Source organism: Xylocopa sonorina, chromosome 4, assembly GCF_050948175.1.
Source record: "Xylocopa sonorina isolate GNS202 chromosome 4, iyXylSono1_principal, whole genome shotgun sequence".
In the NCBI taxonomy this organism is placed as follows: Eukaryota; Metazoa; Arthropoda; class Insecta; order Hymenoptera; family Apidae; genus Xylocopa; species Xylocopa sonorina.
The window spans coordinates 11261848-11288539 of record NC_135196.1 but is presented as its reverse complement, the minus strand read 5'-3'; the positions used below and the strand labels follow the sequence as shown (position 1 = coordinate 11288539).

The 26692-nt window shown below is 26.9% G+C and overlaps 5 protein-coding genes across 10 annotated transcripts in view; 2 read left to right on the top strand and 3 right to left on the bottom strand.

The window, feature by feature from the left end:
* Window positions 1-111: 111 nt before the first annotated feature.
* Window positions 112-5097, bottom strand: LOC143423070 (monocyte to macrophage differentiation factor 2). Of its 2 annotated transcripts, none has more exons than XM_076894134.1 (5): window positions 4895-5097; window positions 4650-4709; window positions 1041-1286; window positions 708-960; window positions 112-628 (listed from the first exon to the last, which is right to left on the bottom strand). In XM_076894134.1, exons 1-5 carry the CDS (start codon window positions 4984-4986, stop codon window positions 374-376), a joined length of 906 nt encoding a protein of 301 aa, XP_076750249.1. In that variant the 5' UTR covers window positions 4987-5097; the 3' UTR covers window positions 112-373. The 2 variants fall into 2 exon arrangements, with proteins under 2 accessions (XP_076750249.1, XP_076750251.1); XM_076894136.1 differs by having other exon boundaries at window positions 4922-5097.
* Window positions 5098-6304: 1207 nt separating this feature from the next.
* Atg18a (Autophagy-related 18a) lies at window positions 6305-15019 on the top strand. 4 transcript variants are annotated; one of them, XM_076893656.1, is made up of 12 exons: window positions 6305-6642; window positions 7308-7390; window positions 7896-8062; window positions 8580-8774; window positions 8854-8970; window positions 9039-9193; window positions 9263-9436; window positions 9518-9625; window positions 10109-10215; window positions 12399-12455; window positions 14193-14353; window positions 14430-15019. In XM_076893656.1, the coding sequence occupies exons 1-11, from the start codon at window positions 6506-6508 to the stop codon at window positions 14306-14308; spliced, it is 1416 nt and encodes a 471-aa protein (XP_076749771.1). In that variant the 5' UTR covers window positions 6305-6505; the 3' UTR covers window positions 14309-14353; window positions 14430-15019. The 4 variants fall into 4 exon arrangements, with proteins under 4 accessions (XP_076749771.1, XP_076749769.1, XP_076749772.1 ...); XM_076893654.1 differs by having other exon boundaries at window positions 14193-15016; XM_076893657.1 differs by lacking the exon at window positions 12399-12455 and having other exon boundaries at window positions 14193-15014.
* Window positions 15020-17369: 2350 nt separating this feature from the next.
* Ter94 (transitional endoplasmic reticulum ATPase TER94) lies at window positions 17370-22798 on the bottom strand. The gene is made up of 13 exons (XM_076894610.1): window positions 22639-22798; window positions 21287-21643; window positions 20967-21159; window positions 20659-20893; window positions 20442-20575; window positions 20131-20379; window positions 19889-20053; window positions 19672-19794; window positions 19381-19593; window positions 19005-19313; window positions 18701-18862; window positions 18380-18534; window positions 17370-18260 (listed from the first exon to the last, which is right to left on the bottom strand). Exons 1-13 carry the CDS (start codon window positions 22653-22655, stop codon window positions 18170-18172), a joined length of 2403 nt encoding a protein of 800 aa, XP_076750725.1. The 5' UTR covers window positions 22656-22798; the 3' UTR covers window positions 17370-18169.
* Window positions 22799-23449: 651 nt separating this feature from the next.
* Window positions 23450-25554, bottom strand: LOC143423084 (leptin receptor gene-related protein). 2 transcript variants are annotated; one of them, XM_076894156.1, is made up of 5 exons: window positions 25426-25554; window positions 24629-24698; window positions 24294-24492; window positions 24053-24206; window positions 23450-23976 (listed from the first exon to the last, which is right to left on the bottom strand). In XM_076894156.1, exons 2-4 carry the CDS (start codon window positions 24667-24669, stop codon window positions 24093-24095), a joined length of 354 nt encoding a protein of 117 aa, XP_076750271.1. In that variant the 5' UTR covers window positions 24670-24698; window positions 25426-25554; the 3' UTR covers window positions 23450-23976; window positions 24053-24092. The 2 variants fall into 2 exon arrangements, with proteins under 2 accessions (XP_076750271.1, XP_076750270.1); XM_076894155.1 differs by having other exon boundaries at window positions 25454-25522.
* Window positions 25555-26554: 1000 nt separating this feature from the next.
* The window catches only part of LOC143423082 (dual specificity mitogen-activated protein kinase kinase 4), a 4584-nt gene continuing 4446 nt past the window's right edge, over window positions 26555-26692 (top strand). Inside the window, exon 1 of the mRNA XM_076894153.1 lies at window positions 26555-26692. This exon is cut by the window's right edge and continues 213 nt beyond it. The gene's annotated coding sequence lies outside the window, so the exon portion shown is untranslated.

The window sequence follows — 26692 nt, the reverse complement described above, 5'->3', positions numbered from 1 at the left end:
CTTGTATTAGTTATATAACTCATCTGTAGGTATCCTATTTATGTATGTATACAATATGCAGGGTGGACTGTATACATCATGGTATAAATTATCATGGTATATATCTATGGTTTAAAATAAGTTGAAAAATTTATGGTTTATCCTGTATATATAAATAACAATGTTTCAGGTACTTAATATAATTACTTTCTAATTGTATTACGTCCTCTGTATTATATAATCTTGATTTTTTCAATTTCTAATTGCCAAAACTTAGCAATTTCCATTTAATTTCATATCTATAAATTAATATTTATTTTGTCACTTTTGTATTAAATTTTCTGCTTTTCAAAATTTCTTTAGAATGAAAAATAAATATTGAAAATGTTTGTGTTCATAATTCTTGAACACGAGATTTTAACAACTGTGCTAGCGATGGCACATCTGTCGTTTTAAAATTATCTGACAAAGTTATTATGGGAAAGATATGACATAATATAGCATAATAGTGAAATCCAGCTGCTGCAGCAACAAAGAGATGCCAAATTGCATGCGCACATGGTACTCTTCCATCAGATTTGAAGAATACCAAGCCACTAATGTACAACAGCCCACCCATTTTTAATTCAGCAATGTTATAATAATTATACTGTAATTATATAATATTAATTCTTTTATGATAATTACTAATACAACAATCATTTGAAAATATAATTATATATACTTACAACATTAATAATTGCAATACTAGGTCCAATTCCCATAACTAAATAAATAATTGTTTCTAACATTTTATATCGTTCATGAAAGATTTGTTGATATAGTATACCCAGTATTGCCAGAATCCAAACAACATAACGCATTGGAAAGAATAATTCATCATCTGGGAAATGATCTAGATTTAACCAAGGAAAATAACTAGCAGCAATAAAAATATAAATCATGGCACGATCAAAACGATGCAGTGCATCTTTAAGTTGTCTGTAATATAATGCATTATAAAAATTATTCCTTCTATATATAAATGTATAAATTAAATAACATATATATAAAAAAAGTACCTGTTATTATTACAGTAATGTATACTGTGAAAAAATGTTGAAACTGTAAAAAGAAGAATCAAAGATGTACCATAAACACAAGCTGATACTAATTGTGTCCATGTTGTAGAGCGTCGAATTAGTTCCAAGCTACCCAGGACAGATGGTAATACCCAAATTCCATGAGTAGCTACATTTGCTATATGTTCAACAGAAGTAGGTGTATAAGCTTCATTTGTACATGCTGGAGGGTTCATCCATTTTATACTGTAAGAATTTAACACATTTTTCTAATACAATATATGTATATATATATATATATATATATATATATATATATATATATATATATGTACAATTATGAAAGATTTAATGTGTAATTGTGTATATATATATATATATATATACATGTTAAACAACATATGAGAAAGAAATTTATAATATACAAATTAATATAATGATTTTATTACAAAATAATAAAAAATTCTTGTTATAAATAATTAAATATATATTCTATTTAACAAAACGATTAAAGTACTTAAGAGCATAATTCTTGCATTTGAAGACATCTTTTTATCCACTATAAGATGTAATAAAAGAAATGTATATATATTTTTTCTTGTGAAAGATGGCTGTTTGAAAATTTCTAGGAAATTAATCTAAATTAAAATTTAATTTAATCCATGATATTTTTTCGCCTTTGAAACTATTTTTAAATAGTTTTAATATCATTAAAAACAAAGAAGATAGTTGGGTGACCTTTTTCAGAGAAATACCCTGTATAGAGTATGAATTTGAAATTTTTGTTTTTCCGATGTTTTTTTTCAACGTAAATGTACATGTATATAAGAATATACATATGTACAGTATATTAAACTGCTATACTAAATAAATGTTTGATAGTGTTCATTCTGCAAAAAATTCTGACATTCTACATTTGCCCCCAGAAAGGTGACCACATGTTACAATTTTCACCAAGTTTTTCCTGCTCTAGTCAATTCGAATGCAAGTTTAAATGGAGATGAGTTAAATAATTTAATAAACGTGGAAGATACGAAAAAATATTTCAAACAAAATTTATAGGGTACGACCAAATTGTAAAGAGGAAAAATAGAAGTATATCTAATGTAATAAAGAATATTGTTGCGAATTAGATCAATGAATTACGTAAGTGCTTGGCAAGAGAGAACTTAAAAAAAAATACACTTAACGATCTTAGAGCACTGACAAACCTAGGTAAGCCAGGAACTCGTTATGATTATTGAATACAAGGATAAATTTGATGCCATCAGGGAACCACAGGATGGATCAAGTTTCGTAGATAAACTTCACGCAAAGTAGAACTACTATGGAGAGGTTGGAATAAATTCTGTTTTGAACATTTTAAGTGTGCGAACAAATCGAATAGAAACAAAACGAAATCAAGATTTAATAGTTTAACATTGATGTTATTGATTCTATTTAAAATGAAATGTGATGCAGAACATCTGAAACCAGGGCAAATCTTAAGTTGTAGTCGATATTTTCTGAAAAAGCTTAAACTATTTGATTTTTTGTTCTATGGTTTTACTCTATTCACATTGAATAATGAACAAATATAATTTATTCATGACATAAAAATAATAATTTTATTTATTATTCGTAAATAACGAATAATTTGCTGTAATTTTTTAATTTTTATGTATTTGTTGTGTAATATTGACGATTTGCCGGAGGTGCACACCCAATACTACCGCTGAATCTACCGTACCATGAGCTCTGTGATTGGTCAATATATTGAAAATAATGAAAACTAACCTACACTACACTGATAAATGTCCTATAAATATTCTATAATGAATGAAAAAAGAAATACTTATCAAATTAGTAAGTTATAATATTTATTAATATTTTTCAAGGGATAATAGATACATAAACAATTCAAATTTTTTAATTCTTTATTGAAACTAAATTAATAAAATTGTAGTTATGTAATAACAATTGTTATTTTCTGCAGTTCGCGATAAAACTCTAAAGTATATTAGAAAATTAGAAAAAATTTTATTTCTTTAAGGAGTTTGTATTTCCTTCACTTATAACGTTATATTATTCACTTCCTACAGTTTGTATATTTGTTGCATATTTCTATGAAATATCCAAGATTGTAATTTAGTAAATTTCAACACTAAGTGTAAAATGTCCTTCTATCTGCAACATAACTGTAAAACAATTCTTCATGATCATTAAATCAAAAAGATAAAATACAAACAAAGTTTAATTGTAATATTATCATATTTATTATTTTGTTATTTAATAAATATTGTTAGTTTCAGTATTGAATCTACACGGAAGAGAATAAAGTCAAAGTAATAACAATTTTTCAAAGTCACTATATATAAAATAAAGATAAATAATTGAAAGAACACCCTGAGAAATATTTAAGAGTTACAATTTCTTAAGGAAAACATTCTGCTTTAGAAATGATTTCAAATTCAACCTATGGGATATCTGATAAATTGTCACCAGAGCTAGCATTATTGTAAATATAAGGAAGATGCAACAGATTATAAAAGGTAAAACCTACCAAAAAGTACAATAGAATATTAATTAGTCTAAAATGAACCCAATTTTAACTTAAGAAAAATTATAAAGCAATTACCTATATTCTGAACAGATTGAAAGAATGTGGTGTGTATGATTACCACAATAACAAACACTTACACATTATAATATTTCACGTCTTATGTAGCGATCATTGTATTAGTAAATAATTGAGTACTTATTGTTTAAATCATAGATATGAACACAAATGTAGTGGTCAAATGAACTTGTACTGTCTAATACAAATATAGAACAGCCATATTCTAGTATTTACACATAGAAATGTTAATAATTCAAAAATGAAAAGCACAATCACTTACTAATCTAGATTTTACAGTAATACACAAACATATATTTCATATCTGAATAATTGAATATCTATGACTTGTAGATGCTGTTTAGATTACTTGATAAAATTACTTCTTTGTCTACACTTACAATAAGCAGAGTAATGATGCATTATATTTAAGTAAGTTTAGTTAAAATAGTCAATACATGCAAACTACAGTTAGTTTTACTATGTAGCGAGTAGGATGAAATAGAAAAATACATTCTAGGAAGTTTATTTGAAGAGAATAAAAATAAAAATGCATGAAAGTGATAGGTTCTTGAAATTTATTAATCAAAGTAATATTTACAAATCAAGTTTTCTACTTTATTAGTATACAAGAGATATGATTTTTTTGTAACTTTCTTGTGTACACATATTAAAATCAGTTATACATATAAGGGAATAAAATTCCAAAGTTTCATACAGACATACAAGAAAAATATAATATAAGATAGATAACATGCTACATTAAAAATATAAAATGTTATGCTTTAGAGCAATTTACAAATATGAATACAAACTACAGTTTTACACTCAAAAAGGCAAATAAAATAAATATCATGCAAGGACAAAATACTATACAATTGGTTTTATAATAGTACTACACATTAATTTAAACAATCATTCTATAACACCAGTTACAAATGTTAATCGAGTTAATGAAATATAAAATGTGGATAGGTTAAAACTATTAATTAATATTAGGTGCTATATCTTACTCTTTAATGCGTTGAAATGGTAAAAGGTTTTTTATTGGTGCCGCGACAAATCGATGAAGACTAAATATATCCATTATTTTTAAAGAAATTCGATAAATTTTAGTGTATAGTATGTAGGATCTCTGAGAATACAGTCAATTAACTTTACGATCAATATAAAATATTCATTAACGAAATCGTTGTTTATTTCTTATCTCATTCTTTAAAATTATATACGTAAAATATTAGATTAACAGAGCTAATACATTTTTCGTACAAAAATCGAATTATACTTATTCAGCTTTCTCACTACCGCCACCGTTGTCACAGCACTACTGAACGCTCTTTGAACAATCATGACTTGCTTATAAAGAAGACAGATCGACAAAGTGCATAATAGATAACATGTACATATATATGTCTACATATTCATATATGTATTACAAAGTTATATAATATATAATAAGTATATAACGTAGTGCACTTGTAGTTTATCTGTCTATTCGCAATAAACTCGATCAAAAATGTATTTGATTACACTCCTTTAAATGCCATCCTACATATTATTATTTAAAATAAAACGTAGAAATTGTAATGTATGCATTAATGCATATATATAATAATTATTATATTATATATACATATAGATTAAGGAAGAGAAAAGAGAAAATGCGTAAGATAATTTTAAACGATGCTGAAGAAATTTTCAGAAGTATTAAATATAATATTTGAAATATTTTGCTGTTAATGAATAATCATTTTAGAATTACTGAATCAGACATTGTCCAAATCAAATATTTAAAAGAATCTTTAGCATCAAATATTTAAATGAATTCCTTTATTTTACCTCAATGTCACGCGATACTTTTAAGAATAAAATAAGCAAGAATCAATGACGCAAAAATAAGTTAGGAAGGAAAAAGGAGGGGGCTTTATGGGGAGAAGGAGAGTTCAATGATTGTTTTAATCAGGGTTGATGATTAGGCAACGAGTCGCCTACGAAGTAGAGAACGTGACATCTTGTTACATTGCATGTCCGTCTTAACGTGCTCTGAAGTAACCTGTTGTGCATCGATCTTGATATGTCGTAGGCGCTAGTTTCGATTTACTTTAGAAATTTGGTAAAAATTAATAGATTTATACCATAATTGAAATTTTGTTCATATATACAAATAGATTCAAATGTTATTTATATTGCTCGAAATATTTTTACCATGATTTAAACAAATGTATATTATATTTTTTGCCAGATGTTATCGGCTACCATTGTACAGTTTTAAACAAATAATATTTGCATCCAGGTTATTAATTCAATTTATTGTAAGATGAAGTTTACTATTATAAAGTAAAATATAAATATAAATAAATAAATAAATAAATATAAATATATATATATATATATATATATATACATATTGACATGTAAACGTCAGTATCATGTAATTCTTTGTATCGTTTTTTAAGGCGTATGAACATGAACTATTGAAAGATGTATGAACTAAAATTTGATGTTTCAGTTTCATCGTTCCGTGAGTTCAACTGTTCAGACTGTCAGCTGTTCAATGTATGGAACGATGCTATGCATTGTATGCAAGTATCTATGTGTACAAGCATGTATATACACACATTATACATATATACGAGTAGTATATACTATACCATATAATCACTTGTAGGAATTGTTCGACATTAGGTTCGACATCTGTTCACAATTCTTGCTAGCGTGCGCGTGCGTGTATTTGTATTAGCGTACATACGTACAAAAAAGAAGAGAGGCAGACAAAGAGAAGTAATAAAAATAAAGAAAGGAAAGGGTATAAAAAGAAATTAAGGCAGAAGTGGATAAAGTGTTCTTACGCGGACTATCCGTGCAATTTATGCAAAATCTTGTGCATAACGTGGATGTATTGACACAAGGATTAAAATACAGTATATCAGGACTAATGAACCTCGCAAATCAGACTACTGATTCTCAAAGTCGTGTTTTCTTTGTTAACTTCAATCAGGATTGCACGTAAGTGTCGCACTCTAAAAGTGTGACTAATAAAGTGGGAGGACGTAGTCCTTTCATTCCCTAACCTTATATTTTACCTTAATATTCAGCTAAAAAGTATATCTTTCTTTTAAGAATTATGGAAATATGAGTACATATATGTATACTAATTTTGTATACTAATTTATGTTTAATGAAATGTACATAACAATATTGCAATAAGTTCTTTATACTATTGACGTTTTATATACATATTTTTGTTCATTGTGATGTTTCTGTTGCCTACATTATTCACCTCCTTTTACTTACTAATTGCATATTCGTGATGTACATACCTATCTGGCAACTATATCATTGATTACACCATGCGTCAAAGATGTTTTTGTGTGGATTGTGATTCCTCCTATACTACTTTCCTATTTTTTCTATTGTTTCTTCATATGTAACTAATGTTTTACTTTTGTTGGAATAAGGCATTTTGTCTTTTTTGCTTTTAATCTACATTGTTCATATTATATATGTAATATTTTGTATTCATTTCATTATCGGTAAAATTTGTAATAATTAATAATGTAAGTTGAAAAATATTGAATGATACATGTATATACTTAATGATAATAATGATATACTTTACATTTTTACATATTAATGACATTAATAATTGCTCTACACAAAATTGATTCCAGATCTTTAGCAGTAGGATCAAAGACAGGCTACAAACTCTTTTCTTTAAACTCTGTTGATAATCTTGAAAAAATATATGAAAATGGTAATTATATATAATTTTACATATCTTTAAAAATGATTTTTGAAATTTTTCAGACCTATCATTGTAGTCCATTTGTAGCCAAATACCGCAAATGTATATATGTTTAATTAACACGTTGAATACCAGACCAACTTGCACCTAATGTCAGAATGTGTCATTATATTTTATGGTGTATAACTTTCTTTGTATCATTTTAATAACAATGAAGATATTGTAAATTTCATAAATATTGCCATATTTATTTTAATTAAATTATAAATTACCAATGTTAGTATTTTCTTGGTTACCAATATTTATCAAAGTGTCACTGGCTAGTTAAGTGCTGGATATCAGTGAGAACCATAGTATTTAACGTGTTAATGTCCATTTTATTGTTTCTAATATGTTCTATTACATTCTTTATTATGTAGGTTATTTTGTGCCTTTAATATACTTTTATACTCTTGTATATTATTTATATTTTTATTATACTACAAAAATTATACATAATTTATATAAACTATAGATACTGAGGACATATACATCGTTGAACGACTATTCAGCAGCAGTCTTGTGGCAGTGGTTAGTTTAAGATCACCTCGCAAACTCAAAGTTTGTCACTTCAGAAAGGGTACAGAAATTTGCCATTATAGTTATTCTAATACTATTTTGGCTGTGAAACTGAATAGAGCAGTAAGTTTCTTTGTATATATTGTAATAATGATTATAAATAATAGTATTGTAATATAAATTAATTTATATAAATGCCAACTATTATTTAAAATTAGACAGGAATATTTTAAACAATTATCAAGATACTTATTAATCTTGAAATATATTTGTATAATAATAGTGTTAGCCCTTGAATAAAATTATATGTAGGTCAATTTTGACTTACATGTCCAAGAACTTTGAGAAACTTGGCTACGTTAACAATTATTCATCTCATAGCTGAAAAGAGATACATTTATTCATATTTATCTAATATCATAATTTATTATTCTTTGTGTTTTTTTCTATTGAAACTCATAAAACTTATTTAAATTTATTTTTTAGCTAGATATTTTTTCATTTATAGCATCTTTTCCAAAATGAGAGCTAAAATTATGCTTATGCATAAATAATTTCATTAGTCACTGTATGCTTTACTAATATAATTTCACTTTATTGTATAAAGTCATAGAAATTATAAAATAATATAAATTTGCAGAGATTAGTGGTATGTTTGGAAGAATCATTATATATTCATAATATAAGGGATATGAAAGTGTTACACACAATTCGTGATACGCCTCCTAATTTAGCAGGCTTGTGTACATTATCAATAAATAGTGATAATTGCTATTTAGCTTATCCAGGTTCGAACACAATTGGTGAAGTTCAAATATTTGACGCAATTAATCTTGTAAGTAATGTTTTAAAAATCTCTGTAAAATCAAAAACTGTGCATATATTTTAAATCCGTACACTTTTTTTATTTTTAGCAAGCTAAAACTATGATTCCAGCACATGATAGTCCATTGGCAGCACTTGCATTTAGTCCTAATGGTACCAAAGTAGCTACTGCTTCTGAGAAGGGTACTGTAATCAGAGTTTTTCATGTAAGTTTAATCACTCGTGCATTTCTTAAATCTGAATGCATTGTTAAAGATTTTTTATATTTCCAAAGGTTCATGATGGTACAAAGCTGTTCGAGTTTCGTCGTGGAGTTAAACGATGCGTATCTATAAGCAGTCTTGCTTTCAGTATGGATTCTATGTTCCTTTGTTGTTCGAGTAATACAGAAACAGTACATATTTTCAAGTTGGAAGAGCCAAAGGAAGCGTATGTAATTTATCTTCATTTGTTTAGATTTGAACACTGTTATGTTTCGATTATGTTTTATTACTACAGATTACGACAAGCAACAGAAGAATCGCAAACTTGGATGGGATATTTAACAAAGGCTGTGTCTGCATCAGCTAATTATTTGCCATCACAAGTAACTGATGTATTTAATCAAGGACGTGCCTTTGCCAGTGTCCATTTACCATTTCAAGGGTTAAAAAATGTTTGTGCCATCACAGTGTAAGTTTAACTAAGTTAATACTTGTCATGCACACACACACATGAATATTTTTTCCTCTAATATTATCTATTATCATGCAGTGTACACAAAGTATTGAGGTTGTTGGTGGCTAGTGCCGAGGGTTATTTGTATGTTTATAATTTGGATTCAACAGAAGGTGGAGACTGTACATTGCTTAAACAACATAGGTTTGTACCTTTAAAATGTAATGTGCTACAGATCTAATTTAAGTATTATAGTATTAATATGTGATCACTATTTCTCTATTTTGTATAAACTATTTTTTCTAATTTTTTTCTACTAATTGAATTATCCTTCCTCTGTATCTGCTTTTAGAGATTATCAAATAGAACACTATAACTTATACTTGATGAAAGAATTGTTTAAATGTTACATATTTTATAGCAAATAAACGATCGATATAATTGAAAATACTTTTATTGAACAACAATATGTAGTAAAAATGTTCCTGTAATTAATTTGAATAAAATACCATGTATATTTTTTTGATAATTGCAAAATAATAATAGAATACAATATTCGTACAAATTACTTTTAGTTATATCATTCTATTTTATTTCAAATACATTTGGCAATTTATAAATTATTTTAATCAAATTTCTTACTTGTAAAAAGATAGGATGTAATTTAATAATAAATTAAATTTATAGATTAGATGGCAAACGGGATGAAGTAGACTGTGCTAGCGTATCTACAGTGGGGTCAGGCTCTGGAGAAACCCCTTCAGAAACTACTGCACGGATAGTACAAAATACAGGTATAGTAATATTATAAATGTACTGGTATATTAAAAATACAAGTAACTCTTAATATCTAGCAAATTAACTATAAAAATATATCACTCATACAAAACTGACATGTTACCATTAACATGCCTATATTGATATAGGATTTATTTGAATTTAGTATTCTATATATATACTGATAGAATTTTTATTTTGAAATAACTTAATGCAATGCTTAAAAATTTTTATGTATTAAAACATTTACAGATTAAGTTTGGTATTGCCTCCTCTGTTTTTAAGACATATCAGCACACATTTAGATGTGTCATAAATGTCCCATGCGCAGCATTTATATATACTCAAACTACAATTATACATGTGTTAATGCATATGTGCATTTACTTGTATATAAAATATAAATTACTTTTATATGAAACAATATTATGATTAATAACAAAATTATTAAAGAAATTGTACACTTACATGAGTAAATGAATATTAATTTTGACAATGTAAATTTTACATACCATACCATCTATTTTTTATTATAAAATGCAAATAATTAAAATAATTTCACATTATACATTAATGATAAAATTTTCTTTAATTTTACAAATTAAATACTATTGTACAATGTAATAATTCATTTAAATCAAATTATATTCTTGTACATATAGATATGAATCTAAGTGAATATTGTATGACATGATAAATGCTTTTTACACACAGAATCACAAAAATTATGCTTTCCTGTAATATAATTTATTCTTGTTTCCATAAATATTGAAGTTAATGAATAGTAATGACCTACAACCAACAGAATGTTACAATAATATTATTCGTGCTTTTATGTTTCATTAGATTATTAACTAAGATTTTTCAAATAATACTATATATACATATACATATATCACCATTGAAAAAAATGCAAAAATATCTTTTAAAATTCTACATAATATAACTTTCTTAACTAATATACTTATCTGAATATAAAAAAAATTTTATATGAGTTCAACATGAAAATTTGATTTATCATTTTTATTGTTTAAACTATGTGCTCATTTAAAAAATAAAAATGATAAAATATATGGATTGTAATACACATCTGAGTTATTAAATAATATTTATAAATGTTCAGCAAAATGGGGACTAAATTTACACTGATTATGAAAGAATGGAATATAAATTAACAGATGTAAATATTATAATTAATTTTTTATGTTTCTGGTACATATCAGTTTTAATTGTATTTAAAAAAGAGAATGAAATTTTTAAAGGTAGTAGTTATTTAATTATTTTAGTATATATGTATTTTTTGTAACATCACATATACACACATATTAAGGATGTGCAGATGTTTGAAATTAAAGATATGCTCGTAATTAAAGTATAAAAATTAAATTTAGATCTTAAATGTACCTTATAGAACAGTTTTATTTATACAGTTTATAATATGCAATTAGTTTTTATTATAAGATTTTAAGACTTTGCTTTATAGTGCTTTGCTTATGGTAGATAAAAGTAAAGTTGTAGTTAAATGTTAGTTGGAAAACTAATTAATCAAATTTAAAAATTTTTTTAAATAAGTATATATATCTTATATTGACAACAGAAGTTATTAATTTTTTTTATCTACGTTATCACTTAATTTATATGATAGAATAAATTTCATATGCATTTTTCAGAAATTTTGTTATTAGTTCAGTTATGTTTTTTTACTATATGTAACTTGTGTTGGTTTTGGGACATTACTTCAATTAATTTAAATTGTGATATATATATAGTAATTTATTATTTTAACAATGATTAAGATATAAATACAGAATAATATGAATTATATTTTTGTAAGTATTAAGAGAAACAGTGGTTTTGCAATTGTTTTACATAAGTTATATATAATTCTTATAGTGTCTTTATTTTTAACAAAAACAATGTTTCTAATGTTATAATAAAATTAATTATTATTTTTTGAGTTCTATTCTATTCTATTTTATTCAATTTTATAAATTATAGCTAGACTCGAATGAATACCACTTGTCTAATCCTTTATGCTGGTACTGCATATCATTTTTATATTGATTACTTTATATTTTCTATTTTCTTGCTTCTAACCCCTTTCAATTAAGCAAGCAGCTTCTATAGGGGCTAAAGAGAGGGGGGCCCCAACAATTGACCTCACTTGATGTAATTTTTTTCTTTTTATTATCCACTGAAGCCTGCATAAATAGCTACGCGGGTGTGTTACGCGGCCGCTCACCAGACTCCATGTCAGGTACTGGTATATCCTCTATTCTGCCCCTTGCTTTTTCTTCACTCTCATTTTCCACATAAATTTAGTGAAACAAATTTTCAACTGTACTATTTCCGTTGTAAAACTCTCATTTTATCATAAGTATGTACATATAGAAAAAAGAATGAATGTAACATTGAGTTATAATTTATACATGGTTCATGATACTAAATTTTTATTTGAGTATTAAATTATATATTTTTTCATGCAATTATCTCCTGAACTACTCATTTCTGAAAAGTATATGTCAAATAGAATTTATTCATTTCAAGGGTAATATTATAATAGACATGGGCACAAGTCTTGTCTATATAGGGGTTGTAAGATTTGAAAAGTAATTTTTTGTTCTTAGATAGTACTATGTATTTTTGTTTAACTATATGCGCAATTCATTCTGAGATAAAGTAATTATATGTATATATTATATTATATAAGTAGAAAAATTGAATTTGAGGTACCTTTACCTAGGCAAGGAATGTCTGTAATAATGTGTATTCCTTTGAAACAAACTAAATTCTACTTGAAATATTTTTTTGAATATCAAACAATTCAACAGGTAATTGTGTGGAAAGATTATAATGTAGTAAGGTGTATACATATTTAATAATAATCAATTATAATTTGAACATATTTATAACATCATCAAATATAACATTAAAAAACTATTAAACAGTTACTGTATAAAAGAAATTATTAATATTCTTTAAATTGAAAATCTGCACATCCAGATTTTGTTTTTTATTAAACGTTGAAATTTTTATAAGATATATATATATATATATATATATATATATATATATATATATATATATATATATATATATATATATATATATATATAATAAGTAGACAACTGCATCCTAATATGAAAAAGTAAAATAAAGATACATAAATGTAAATATTTTTTTATAATTTCCTTATAATGGTATTATATTTACATTGCAAATTATATATTAAAGCTTTAGTTTCATTTTCAGAAGTAATTCCAGTGATAACCATAAAAATATTTTATATATTTTTAATATATAAAATAAGTACTTTTCTAATCAGTTCTATGTGTATATATCCATTATGTATGTTTTTAAATATAATATTACAAAATGATATATACAGGCAAAAAATTAGTAAAGTTTGGGAGGGTAAATGTTTCTTCAATTGTGTCAGAGTATTTATATTCTGCAAAACTAGGGAAATTGTAAATATTCTACTGAATATTAACTAATGATGTAACTGATAATGACATTTCTTAAATTTGATTGTTGTGCATTTGTAATACTATAACATATATGAAGTAGTAATATGGTAAAGATAACAAGATGGTGTTTACTTTAACAATAACAACAAATTTAATATAGCTTCATTTAAATATGCTCATACATACTTACCTATACATTTTAAAACTATTGATATTAATCTCAGTCTTTTGTTATCATTACAATTATTATTATTACTACTGTTATTATTATTGTTGTTGTTGCTTTGATTGAACAAGTACTAATAACTGCTCCTACTGCATTGACAAAGAATGATAAAGCGTCTAGACATTAAAGTAATTCTGTTATATTATATTAGTGTTATTTTAATGATATTTATTTACCTTTAATTAATAGTAAAATAGAGTCTCAAGTGCAGTTGATAAGAAAAATACGTCACGTATTATTGAATTATAAATTGACATATTTTTATAACAGTAACTGAAATTCATGAATGGATTTATAGAATCAGAGAAGTATCACGAGATGATAGCAGCGACTGAGAGTCCGCCAGGATTTTCGGGTTCGTTCCGTTTGAAAGATGATGCAGAATTTCCACCTGTTACCCAGAGGACGGATTGAACATAATAATTCAGGCATATCAAAAATTCTGGATGAAGCTGAATTGTATCTAACAGTGATCTAAATTAGGACACTGAGTACAGGTCAAACTCTGTGTTTATAATCATAGCTAATGTTGCAGATTCAGGGAAGCAACAAATTCTTTTTTAATGAAAATACAAAGAAAAGAGTGATGAACTTATATAAGTTACGTAAACACTAAAATTATCATACACTTAGCTGGTCATGTCATATCAAATGTTAATAACTTGAAAGAGAGCTGTTATAATATTTTGGGTTTCAATTTTCCAATTTAATATTTTACATTAGAATTTGATTATCATCAAGAACAGCTTTCAGTTGATTTTAGAAAGTGTAGTACTTTAACACTTTCAATGGCTACAATTTATTGCAGCGATTAAAAGAAGAAACATTGAGAAAGTTCAAGTTAAAACATGCTTAAAAATACTTAGCAAGAGTGTTTAACATAAACTTACATGTAATAATATCTAGACATTTAAGTATTTTTATCGTCATTTATTAAAACAGTGATTATAGTAAAATACATAACGCATGCCATTTAAAAGAAATTACTTTACTACATGATATTCTTACTGAATATCATGTTTTTCTTTTTTTTATTGAATTACTGTATTTTGCAATTACATATTCTGTGTTCAGTGATTAATAAAATTTCTTATTCTCTTAAAAAATGATGTAAAAAGCTGGAACTTGTTATTATAAATTAATATTTTGCGAAAAGTGTAATACTTACATGTTTTTAAAGAACTTTCTTAAAAATGAAATATTTTTAAATAATTATAATAATGTATTTCATGTGTTCTCTATATATGAGATAATTTATATAGTATAAGCACGTGAGAAAGTAGACTTATATAAGTATACAAAGTAAAATAAATTTCATTGTATTTCAATTAACGTTTGATTGAAGATTATTTTGAGAATACTTTTTAGTGATACAAAATTTGAGTACAGAAATATTTTAGAAAAAGTAGTATAATTAAATATTTGTTAAGGACAGAAATATGTTAACAAAATTTTGCTTTTTAATTTAAAGAATATCTATGTATATTGCGTTTTCAATGTATCTTCTTTTCTACATTTAAATATATTCCAATTGTTACTCATGGTTTTGTGGCATAACGTCTAATTTTAAATATAGCTATCAATAACAGTTATTTATTATGCGATCTACAATTTATTTATTATGTGATCCATAATTTTTTTATACATAGCATCAATTAACTTTGAAACTTATTATTCTCTTGTATATATTCATTGTCTAGAGTGAGAGATAATAGCATCTATTACAAGTTATTATAAACATTAAATAGGTCTTCTATATTTTGATATTTGTACTATTTACTTTTGTTGCATTCTCAATTATAGTAATATACTATTTACACAGCCAACCCTTCTCTAATACACTTAGTATGATCCGTATTGTATGGAAATTGTGTTAAAGAAGGGTTGTACCATACGAACATTGTTCACGTTCATTATACTTATATATATAAGACTTAAATAAGTATATATATAAGTCGTGCTGCATGAAAATCGTGTTGTAAGGATATCGTGTTATAGAAGGATTGTCTTAGTTTTTTCACCGTGTTACAAAAGGGTTGTTTACTTTGTGCGCTCTCTATCTCTCCCTCTCTAGCTATGTGTGCGCGCGTGCGTGTTGGTGTATGCATCTTTACACATGCATACTTATATAATAGTTTGTTAGTGTCGTAGGTCTGGGATCTTATCACACTGCAAAATAACTATTGAGAATTTTACAAGAATTCCCTTTCTACAGTTCGTATGCCTGCAATCGGATTAGAAAATAAAGTGAGTACCGTTGAGTGTGCGCGAAAAAAAAAACAAAAAAATGTTAAGGCGGCGGATACTATTGTGAAAATACGTATTGAGACTATACTCTGGTTTCTACGTTTGTGCTTCTTTTTCACAATATTAAATGAACGTATATAAAAAAAAAAAACTTTCTTTAACGTTTTTCTCGTACAATGCAACACTTTTCCCGACTAGGCGGAAAAGACATTTGTTTCAATTTGAGAAATCCTTTTAAATACAATAAAAATATCCATAAATTGGAATATTTTTAATAACAGACAAAGGAATGTTAGTGAAGAAATGTTATTAATGTATTCCTTGTATCAGTGTCACTTTTGTTACGACTGTCCTATTTGAACTAATAATAAATTTACTTTACCAAATATTATTCTTGCCTTACAATATTATTCATTCTTTTTATAATTTATTTTCATTTAAGGAATGATTGAATATGTAGAATGTTAAGGTATTTCATTCTATACTTTAAAAATGTAAATATATAAGTAAATTTTCTTATGTGCTTAATTATTGGATATCATTAGTACCTTTACTTTCATTCCTACTCAAATCAAATATGTAACAATGGTTTCCCCCATTATAAGCTGTTTGTATAAAAACTAACTATTGAAACTGTTATGCTGTGCCTCTCGGATTATTAAACAAGCATGAAAATCTCATCAATTGTGAGAGTAATCAGTCTTATTAAATTTGATACAGTATAAAGTAATATTATTGGATATAATAAATTTTCTAAATACAAAAAACATTTACTTTATTTTATAATATTCTTTTTTCATCTTACAGCATCTACTTAATGTGACCATGTGATTTTCATGTTTTATAAAAATGTATCACTATCATTTCACCAAGGGAATTCAGTAATATTAGAAAATTCTGCAATATCAGCATGTAAAAAAACATATCTTACTTATGGTTGATTTAAATTGGAAACATGACTCAGTAACAAATGTTTATAAGAAAAATATAGAGAACTAAAAATATTTGAATCGGTTATAGTCAAGAAATATTTCACTATCCATAGTTTGAAATAGATGATTAATTCAAGAATGAAGAATATCATTTCCAGATGAATAATTAATCAGTTATAGGTGTACAAAAATGCGAATTATTCCATTAAAAAATGGCAATGTTCATAAAATCATAGAGAACATGATAAAAATGGTTAATTTTAACGTTTTATTTTAAAAAGAAAGGAGTTAAGAGATTCTTTGGTAATTTGTAAATAAATTTACTACTACAAGTAGACTGCAAATTCATCAATACACATCACCACTTCCAACAATTTCACTGACATTGCATGAACTCTCACATTATACCATAATTTTAGAATGCGAACAATGAAATGTAATTAAATACAGTGACATAGCAAAAGAGTCTATCTCGAAATAAAGTTGGAAAAATTTATAACACTGTTACGGAATTAGAATTACAATTTTATGTGTAACTTAAATATAAAATTACATAGAAAAAACTTATAAATAATGGAAAATTTGTATAATTCTATGCAATGCATATACAAAATGACGTACTATATTAGGGCAGTGTACGCATGTACAAAAAGTAATAAACAATCAGTAATATTACATTGAAATAATTAATTTCTAAACATTATAAAAATAATTGAATGTTTGTCTACACATGTGAAATGAAAACAAACTGATATAATCTTAATCAGATATAATTTGGTACGATTTTATTTTTTCTTGTTTAATTTTAACATTAATAAAAAGGTGTTTTTTCTTTTGTATACCTTTACATTTGTCATATCTTTAGCTTAATTAAAATTTACCCTAATTACATACGTAAAATTGCATATACTTACACAGAATATCAGTATTGAAGTAAATTTTATATATTTTATCAATTTCAGTGTTATTAGTATTATCAATTTCTTAGAATTACTTTTTTGTAAAATTTGTGTTTATAAACACAAAGTATTTTCTGTAGAATAGACAGGCCCTTTTGTTGCATGTTCACTGTAATGATGTACACAGATATGAAGACTTAGCTATAAAGATCATCATCTCCATCATCTTGGAAGGTTTGATCACCTTGCGTTGTGTCTTGAGCACCACTTCCTCCGCTTTGCGGAAATCTACAAAAATTTTAAATTATAGTTAACTAAACGTAAACTTCAGCTCAATTTAGTTTTTCGTGACTATTTTCTTCTTACTATCTGTATAAAAATATATACATTATACATTTTTTTAATACCTGAAATTACTTCCAAAACCACGAGATTGTTGAAGCGTCTGTGCGAACATTTCATATTTTCGAATATCATTATCAGATACTGAACGTCGTGCAAATCTCATTGCTTCTTCAAAATGAGCTCTAGTTATTTCTGGCACTGGATCATCTTCGTCCATCTTTAATACAAGATGTAGAATTAACAATAACATGGATTAATTAATATGTTAAATCGATTAATAAAAATAATATACAATGTAATGAGAGCGCGAGAGTATGTAATTTAAATAATTGCAAAGGGACAAAATATAATCGTTTTGTGACTGTAAGTTAAATAATACTTACATCCATAGATGCAGCTGGATTACTAGCACGTTCTTTTTCCCTCCGAATCTCAGTTTCAATACTTTGTCTGATAGCAAGTTTACATGCACGTTGACAAATTTCTGTTATATCAGCGCCCGAAAAACCATGTGTTACTTTAGCTATATACGTTAGATCTACATCCTATAATATCAGTATTAACAATATTAACGTAAAATCTTAATAATATATATGTGTTTAATATGTTGACTTTTATCTAAATTTTGTTTTGCTTTCAGTGGTTATACCGAATAAATTGTTTTAGGAAGAGTAGCACATCCTTTACCTTAGCTACAGGTGACTTTCGAAGATTAGCTCTAAAAATTGCTTCTCGAGATTTTTCATCTGGTAATGGTATATAAATCAATTGATCTAATCTACCAGGTCGTAGAATAGCAGGATCAATGATATCAGGACGATTGGTGGCTCCTATAATAAACACATTTTTCTTCGCTCCCATTCCATCCATTTCTGTCAAAATTTGATTAATCACGCGATCTGCTGCTCCTCCAGCATCTCCTAATGTACCACCACGAGATTTGGCAATGGAATCAAGTTCGTCAAAGAATAATACACAAGGAGCTGCTGCTCTTGCCTATAAATTTTATATTATACTAAGTAAAACTGTTACTTTTTCTTTTTTGTATTTAAACACCACTTACTTTATCAAAAACATCTCGGACATTCGCCTCAGATTCACCAAACCACATTGTTAACAGTTCTGGGCCTTTCACAGAAATGAAATTCGCTTGACATTCATTAGCTATTGCTTTAGCCAATAATGTTTTACCACAGCCAGGAGGCCCATAGAACAGTACACCTCTAGATGGTTGCATACCAAATTTCAAGAATTTATCTGGATGTTCAACTGGATACTGCATGATAATGAAAAGACTGATTGTAATAACCCTATAATTTATTTGTATCACCAGACATTTAGTTGATTTTCTTACCTGCACCAACTCTTGCAATTCCATTTTAACATTTTGTAAACCTCCAATGTCATCCCATGTGACAGTTGGAACTTCCACAATAGTTTCACGCAAAGCACTTGGACTACTCTTAGTCATGGCATACTAAATCACAAATGTATATATTTCAAATATAATTATACACAAAATGCTTATAAATTTATAAAGTTAAATCTTAGTATACGAGCAAACCATTTACCTTAAAGTTGTCCATAGTGACGGCAAGAGAAGACAAAACCTCGGCATCAATGTGTTCTTCTTCTAAATCAATAAGATCCATTTTTTCACGAATTTGTTGTAATGCTGCTTCAGAGCACAAAGAAGCCAAATCAGCTCCTACGTGGCCATGAGTTTCCGCTGCGATCTAGAAAATTGCATTAATTTAATAATCAGTAGAAAAAGAAATAATTGAATAAGTTTAATATTAATTTATATACAGACCTCTTCTAATTCAACATCATCTGCAAGCTTCATATTTTTTGTATGGATTCGTAAAATTTCTAAGCGACCAGTCGCATCAGGTATACCAATATCAATTTCTTTATCAAAACGACCAAAACGACGCAATGCTGGATCAATGCTGTTAGGTCGATTGGTAGCTGCCATTACAATAACATGAGAGCTTTGTTTCATGCCATCCATTAAAGTTAACAACTGCGAGACTATACGTCTTTCTACTTCTCCATGAGTCTAAAATATATCAATCAAAGAATTAATTTATGAACTGATAAAGTAAAATGACTGATAGAAACCTTTTCTCTCTTTGGAGCAATAGCATCGAGCTCGTCAATAAAAATGATAGCTGGTGAATTTTTTTCAGCTTCTTCAAATGCTTTTCTCAAATTGCTTTCCGATTCTCCCGCCAGTTTACTCATAATTTCAGGACCTTTTAATATAACAGTTTGAATAACACTTTATAGTAGTGCAAAATATAAAGCTTATATGGTTATATGCTTAAAATTGACATACCATTAATGAGGAAAAAGAATGCTCCTGTTTCATTTGCAACAGCACGAGCAATAAGAGTTTTTCCTGTGCCTGGTGGGCCATATAAAAGAATGCCACGAGGTGGTTTAACTCCAATGGCTTTAAATAAGGATGGATGCCTTAAAGGTAATTCTACCATTTCCTTAATTTGAGCTAGTTGTTTACGGACACCGCCAATATCATCGTAACCTACAGCATTTAATGCTTCTTCTTCTTCCTACAATGTTTGTACACATTTTTATTGTTACACAAACAAATAAAGTGATATTAAAAGATTGTATGTAACTAACCTCTCTCTTAATAGGATCACCTTCGCAATGAATAATTGTGTCAGGTGCAACAATACAAAAAGGTCCTGGGTCTGTCTCTACTACTTTAAATTCCACGACACGCATACCGCCACGTACAATAAAATTGTCATCTTTATGGACTGGACGATATGCTTCCAGAAAATATGGTTTTAAATATACTTCGAATAAGTTTCTATAACAGATACATTATTCTATAAATGTTTTGATACGTATTTTTCAGTGTTGTATAATATGATTAATCAATCATAAAGCTGCATTATGTATATGCACTTGATTGAGCAACAAGGTTTAAAATTTACCCTGTAAGACCAGTTACTGTATCATCCATTGGTAGTACATGAATTCGTTTTCCGTATTTGACCTCTGGACATGCTTGTACAGAAACAACATCACTCAAGCGTACACGTAAATTATTTCTTATAACACGGTTCATGCGAATCTTTTCATCAGGGCAAGTATCATCAGAAAGAACAATGCAAACTGTTTCTTTGCGTCTTTTTCCTTTTAGCAAAACAGTGTCTCCTCTAAAAAGTTGCAATTCATCCATTTTTGCTTGAGACAAAGCCACAACAGAATTGTCATCTGCGATAGCTTCATCTACTAGCAATCTATTTGGTTTGTCCTTCTTTCGAAGGATTGCTGTTGCCAAATCTTCACTGTTGAATCAAAAATGCTTTCAATTAGTTAAGGTGAAATAATAATAGCAATAAAAGAAATAAAAGTTTGAGAAAATTATTATTTTAAATATAATTTATACAATACTAATATTTTATAAGAAATTTTATTATGTGTTAAAACCGAATAAAATGAATGATCATTAAATTTTTTATTATTAAATTAAGATGATGATATCCATTGTCCAACAGTACCAAATGCTCTGATTAAGGAATGAATCAATTTCTATATCCTATTAATCCATTGGTATCAAATTGTTAAAAAATTTTGCATACTATTTGTGATATTTTATACTTAGTAAGTCATTGTAAGTAGTAATATAATTAAATATTTGGTAAATAATCATGTTTGTTCATGTAAATACATACATGTATATGTATAAACAAATAAATCTTTTATTATTTAATCATACTGTAAATAAAATCATACAATGTACCATATAATAAAAATCATGCACAATTTACATGTACATATTTATATCAATAAATATTAACAAATAATACAAATGAACATAATAATTAAACTTTTAAACTTAAACATACAGTTTTAACACTCGAGTCTACGTTATAAGTAATTAAAATTGTATTACATACATTCTCTACAAAACTGATAATTGTAACAAGAAATAAATATCAATGTTAGTAAAATTTCTTTGTCATGTTCAGAATAGTGTTCGGCCATGAACGGTCGACAGACACAAAAACGATGAACGTGATTCGTATCATTGCAGACTGTTGCCTTAACGGCAGTTTCTAAAAATTAATTACTTTTTATAGGATAAAATCGAATAAATGTTATGTATTTTTGTAAGAATCTATAAAAAGACGCGTTGCGTCGACATGATGACAACGTAAAATTCGAAGCCAGCATGGATGTATATTATTTGAATGCTTTACGTTGAAACTTTAAAAATATCACAGTGAGATTATCGGTAGTATTATCTAATTAACATTTTCTCTCTTCGAAATTGACTTACCTTTTTGGTTCGCTCATTATTCACTTCACTTCAATGCAAAAGAAAATGTAGTACGAGAACGATCAGAATTCACTATCGCAATACCTATGTATTATGCGAGTCAGCAACACCTATAGTCGATCCAATGAACACTTCTCGTTTCAACTTCCATGGCTTACATTGGACTGCCCCATTGTCGAATCAAGATCTGAAGGCGAACTCACAATAAATTTGTCGAGGTATTTCCAAAAATTTTATTGGTATAGTGACATTCGAATCGCGTGTTATTTAAATTTCAATCATCTACCGATTTACTTTAATTTTATGGGAACTCTAAAACACATGGTAATACGTTGTTTAATCAGGCGAAAATAAAATCGCTCGTTCTGGAAAATAAGAAGAAGGAAGGAAAGCTTCCTATCTATGACATGGGATTCTGTGGTATTAACAGCAATCAAACAAATCAATCAGTGACACAGTGGCCACGTACATAGTTACCAAACTAAATATAATATATACATATTAATACTAATTTGTGTCACTTCGAGAAGATACCTATGTTGGATTCTAACATCTTGCGCGATATGCTCTTTGCACAAACCAGCAACCATTCAGTAGGAAGTCGTTCTATCTAGTGGCATTTCTTCTCATTGGTTAATTTAGTTTCATCGGTATCAAAATTTGGTTTTCATGTATGTATTAAAAACTTTAAATTGGAGGGAAAAAGAAGGTGTTTACTTAAACAAAAAGACTGGAATATTATGGTTTCTATTACATATTACGTTACGTACTCTTAAATTATACATAGAATACATAAAGTATGATAAATACATTGAATATGAAAATTTTTATTTTTCATTAGAAATTATTATACAAATTTTGTACAAAACGCTCGTATGGAATATAATGTTAAGCAATAAATTACTTTATCTTTTGTATAAAAGGTATAAAGTAATGTCAAAATGTATGAGTTTATTGATATTGTTTTCAAGAACTTAAATTGAATACTTATGGTAACATCTTAAACTTTTATATATTTCTACATTAGCTGTGCTTTTAACTTTATCAAAAGAATGTGTAAAAATTTTAATTTTTTTAAATTTCAAACTGTATGCAATTACTAGATAAGAGTAACAGAATAAACCATCATTAATTTTAATATTGATTATCGTAATACTATTTGTTATAGTATTAGTAACAACTATGTTATAAATGACTTATTCTAATATATATATATATATATATATGTATGTCATATGAGTGGTATACTATAAATTTTGCAATGACTTAGAATTAACACATAACTGTCAGTCAGTGTGATATATATATTTTACATTCTTTCTTTCATCTTGCAAAAACCTAGAAATGTTAGAATTATATATAGAGGGTATTAGAAATAAATTAAATATAGTAAAATATAGTTAAAGAATATTACCATGTAAAATTAATAAATAAGTACAAAGAAGTACAGCATTTCAGCACGTGTTATACTCAAGTTCATCCTGATCAAATGTTACAAAAAATCCGACTAGAGTTAGATACACAATAATATTACCTACTAGAGTCAAGTAACAAGCACCCCATTGTATCTGAAAATACACAATTGAGATGTACATAATTTATATTAATAATCAAATTAAAAAATATGGATAGTATAGTTCTACTAATCAACTGACCACTGGATCGTCAACTGGAGAGCGAGCTAAGACAATAGGAAGAGCAAAAGATGATAAAACAAAGCCCATAGTAATGAATACAGCCAATTCCAAACATGGATTAGAACTATTTCCTGAATCATCTGTGTAGCGACGTGCAATCATAGTTGGAATTGGTGCCAACACATAGAATAATACAACAAAAAATGGCCACCATACTCTGAGGAATGAATACAGAAGTATTACGAAAATTAGTATATATCTTAATACCACAACTTATGTTCTTCCTCCTTATATTTCTATTATAAGTCTACCTAAAATTTCAATGAAACTAATTACAAAACAATATTACTTACTTATATGCTGGTAAAACACAACCAAGTATGACAAATGTCATACCAATAGAACCCCCAAATGCCAAAAGTACTAATCTATAAAAAAACAGTTTTATTAACATTTTTATTTAAAAAAGTTTTCTTATAAATTGTATTGTAAAATACTTACGCTTTTTTTTTTAAATGAAGGCCATAAACAGCATGAAATAAGAGCAAAAATAATTTACACAGATTATTATAGTTACATATATATATCTTATATTATATATAATATGTAGTCCAATTATAATAATTTAATGAAATAGTTTAAAAAGACATTTTATCATTTCAAAACCATACTGTCAAGTGGATTGATTATAAATTATCTAATATAAGATACATTTATAAATAATATGTCCATTATAAATAAGTTTTATTGATTATGTTTGAAGAACATTTTGCACATTTAATAATGTGATGCACAATCTACATTTCTATACACTTTATCTATATATAACTTAAAATAAGACGAACATATTTGAAAAATCCGAATGTAATAAAATCAAATTTGAAAATAATATTTATACAAAAGAAAGTAATAAAAAGAAATGTTACATAAAACATAAAATACGTAAAAAAGAGTATGATAAATATATGTATATATAGAAAATAAATTAATGTATATATTCGATTCTTGTATACAAAAATTTGACAGCAATAACAATAAGAATAGTAAGGTTATGTTATGGTACATAATGTTTTGAACTACTTCTTGAAAATTTTATTGGCTGTTTTCTCTATATTTTACTCTTAATTTTAGAAAAACCGGATTTCTATACTTATACAATTAAAAATATGCAGAATAACCTTTTATCCCAGCCATCATACACTGATTTGATAAGCAAGTATATTTATCGTATTCTCGCTCAGAGAACGTCGTGACGTAAGCTATCTGAGAGGCTTAGTACACTTATAACATTTAAATGTAGTTGCAAAGATTAATTAATGAATACGGCGTAAATTTAAAAGCAGAGAAAAAGTAGACATTTTTTTAATGAATATTGGTACATTTATTACAATTAGCAAATTTCATTTAATCCCTGTCAGACAGACCTACTCATAGATTTTTCAAAATGTGAGTCACGAATTATATCAGTGAAATAGCTGTTGGTTTGTGTGGAATTTTTCCATATATAAAATTTATAACAATAATGTAAAAAACGTACTGACAGATTTACCGCAAAAGTGCAGTATATCTGCTGCACAATGTATAACAAATTCGCAGCAGAAACGCAGCAAACCTACAGCATAAAATATAACAGATTTGTAGCAAAATTGAGGTAGATTTTGTTTTTTTAGTAATGTACATGAATGTTTTGGTTGTCATCCATGTTTCTTAACATTTCTAGCTAATAGGAAGAAGTAATTTATGTATAAAATGTTTATTATGTTACTTGTAAATATTAATTTTTTTATTAACATAAATATTACTACATTATAAAGTACATCAACTAGTTAACAATAAATGCCTGTGGCACGCAACACATGATGTTCCATACGGACTTGGTACGTGTGATTGATAGATCATCCAGATTGTACGTACCAGCACGGTTCCTATTTTATCGATCAACAAGTCGGGATGTGACATAAATTTGCAATAGTTGGTGATTGTATTATATCAATTTATAAATCTCAATGGGTAGAAACAAACTTCAAATATTTATTATTAAACTTTTTAGGTAAATATAAATGTAACCTAAAATTGTTAACATTTTTCTGCTTGCTATCTCAACTCAAATTGATGTTTCAATTAAAAGTTAATTAAAAGGACTGACGTCGTTTAACTTAATGTATTTAAAGTACTAATGAAACAATGTTATGACACGATAACTACTAAAGTTATTAAAACTGTAGTATAGTTTAATGTAAACTTGCCATTATCTTCTTCTTTTTACTTCCATACATATATCTGTTACAGTGAATGGTATGTATGTGGTCGTTGTTACTGTCGTCAAATAAATAAGTGATCGTGTTAAGCTTATGGTGAGGTATACATTTCTGGTAGAAAGAAAGGGATAGGAATTAAGTGTTTGAGAGAAAGAAAAA

Excerpts from the sequence above, each read along its gene's own strand:
- LOC143423070 (XM_076894134.1), bottom strand. The coding sequence starts at position 4,986 with ATGATTGTTCAAAGAGCGTTCAGTAGTGCTGTGACAACGGTGGCGGTA. Across the intron at positions 4,710-4,894 it reads TCGATTTTTGTACGAAAAAT|TCTTCATCGATTTGTCGCGG; the intron begins GTATTAGCTCTG and ends GGATATATTTAG. Across the intron at positions 1,287-4,649 it reads CCATTTCAACGCATTAAAGA|TATAAAATGGATGAACCCTC; the intron begins GTAAGATATAGC and ends AAATTCTTACAG.
- Atg18a (XM_076893656.1), top strand. The coding sequence starts at position 6,506 with ATGCAAAATCTTGTGCATAACGTGGATGTATTGACACAAGGATTAAAA. Across the intron at positions 8,063-8,579 it reads CTGTGAAACTGAATAGAGCA|AGATTAGTGGTATGTTTGGA; the intron begins GTAAGTTTCTTT and ends ATAAATTTGCAG. Across the intron at positions 12,456-14,192 it reads CTCACCAGACTCCATGTCAG|AATCAGAGAAGTATCACGAG; the intron begins GTACTGGTATAT and ends ATGGATTTATAG.
- Ter94 (XM_076894610.1), bottom strand. Across the intron at positions 21,160-21,286 it reads ACAGTAACTGGTCTTACAGG|AAACTTATTCGAAGTATATT; the intron begins GTAAATTTTAAA and ends TATCTGTTATAG. Across the intron at positions 18,261-18,379 it reads GGTTTTGGAAGTAATTTCAG|ATTTCCGCAAAGCGGAGGAA; the intron begins GTATTAAAAAAA and ends AAATTTTTGTAG.
- LOC143423084 (XM_076894155.1), bottom strand. Across the intron at positions 24,493-24,628 it reads TGTGTTTTACCAGCATATAA|AGTATGGTGGCCATTTTTTG; the intron begins GTAAGTAATATT and ends TTCATTCCTCAG. Across the intron at positions 24,207-24,293 it reads CTCCAGTTGACGATCCAGTG|ATACAATGGGGTGCTTGTTA; the intron begins GTCAGTTGATTA and ends GTGTATTTTCAG.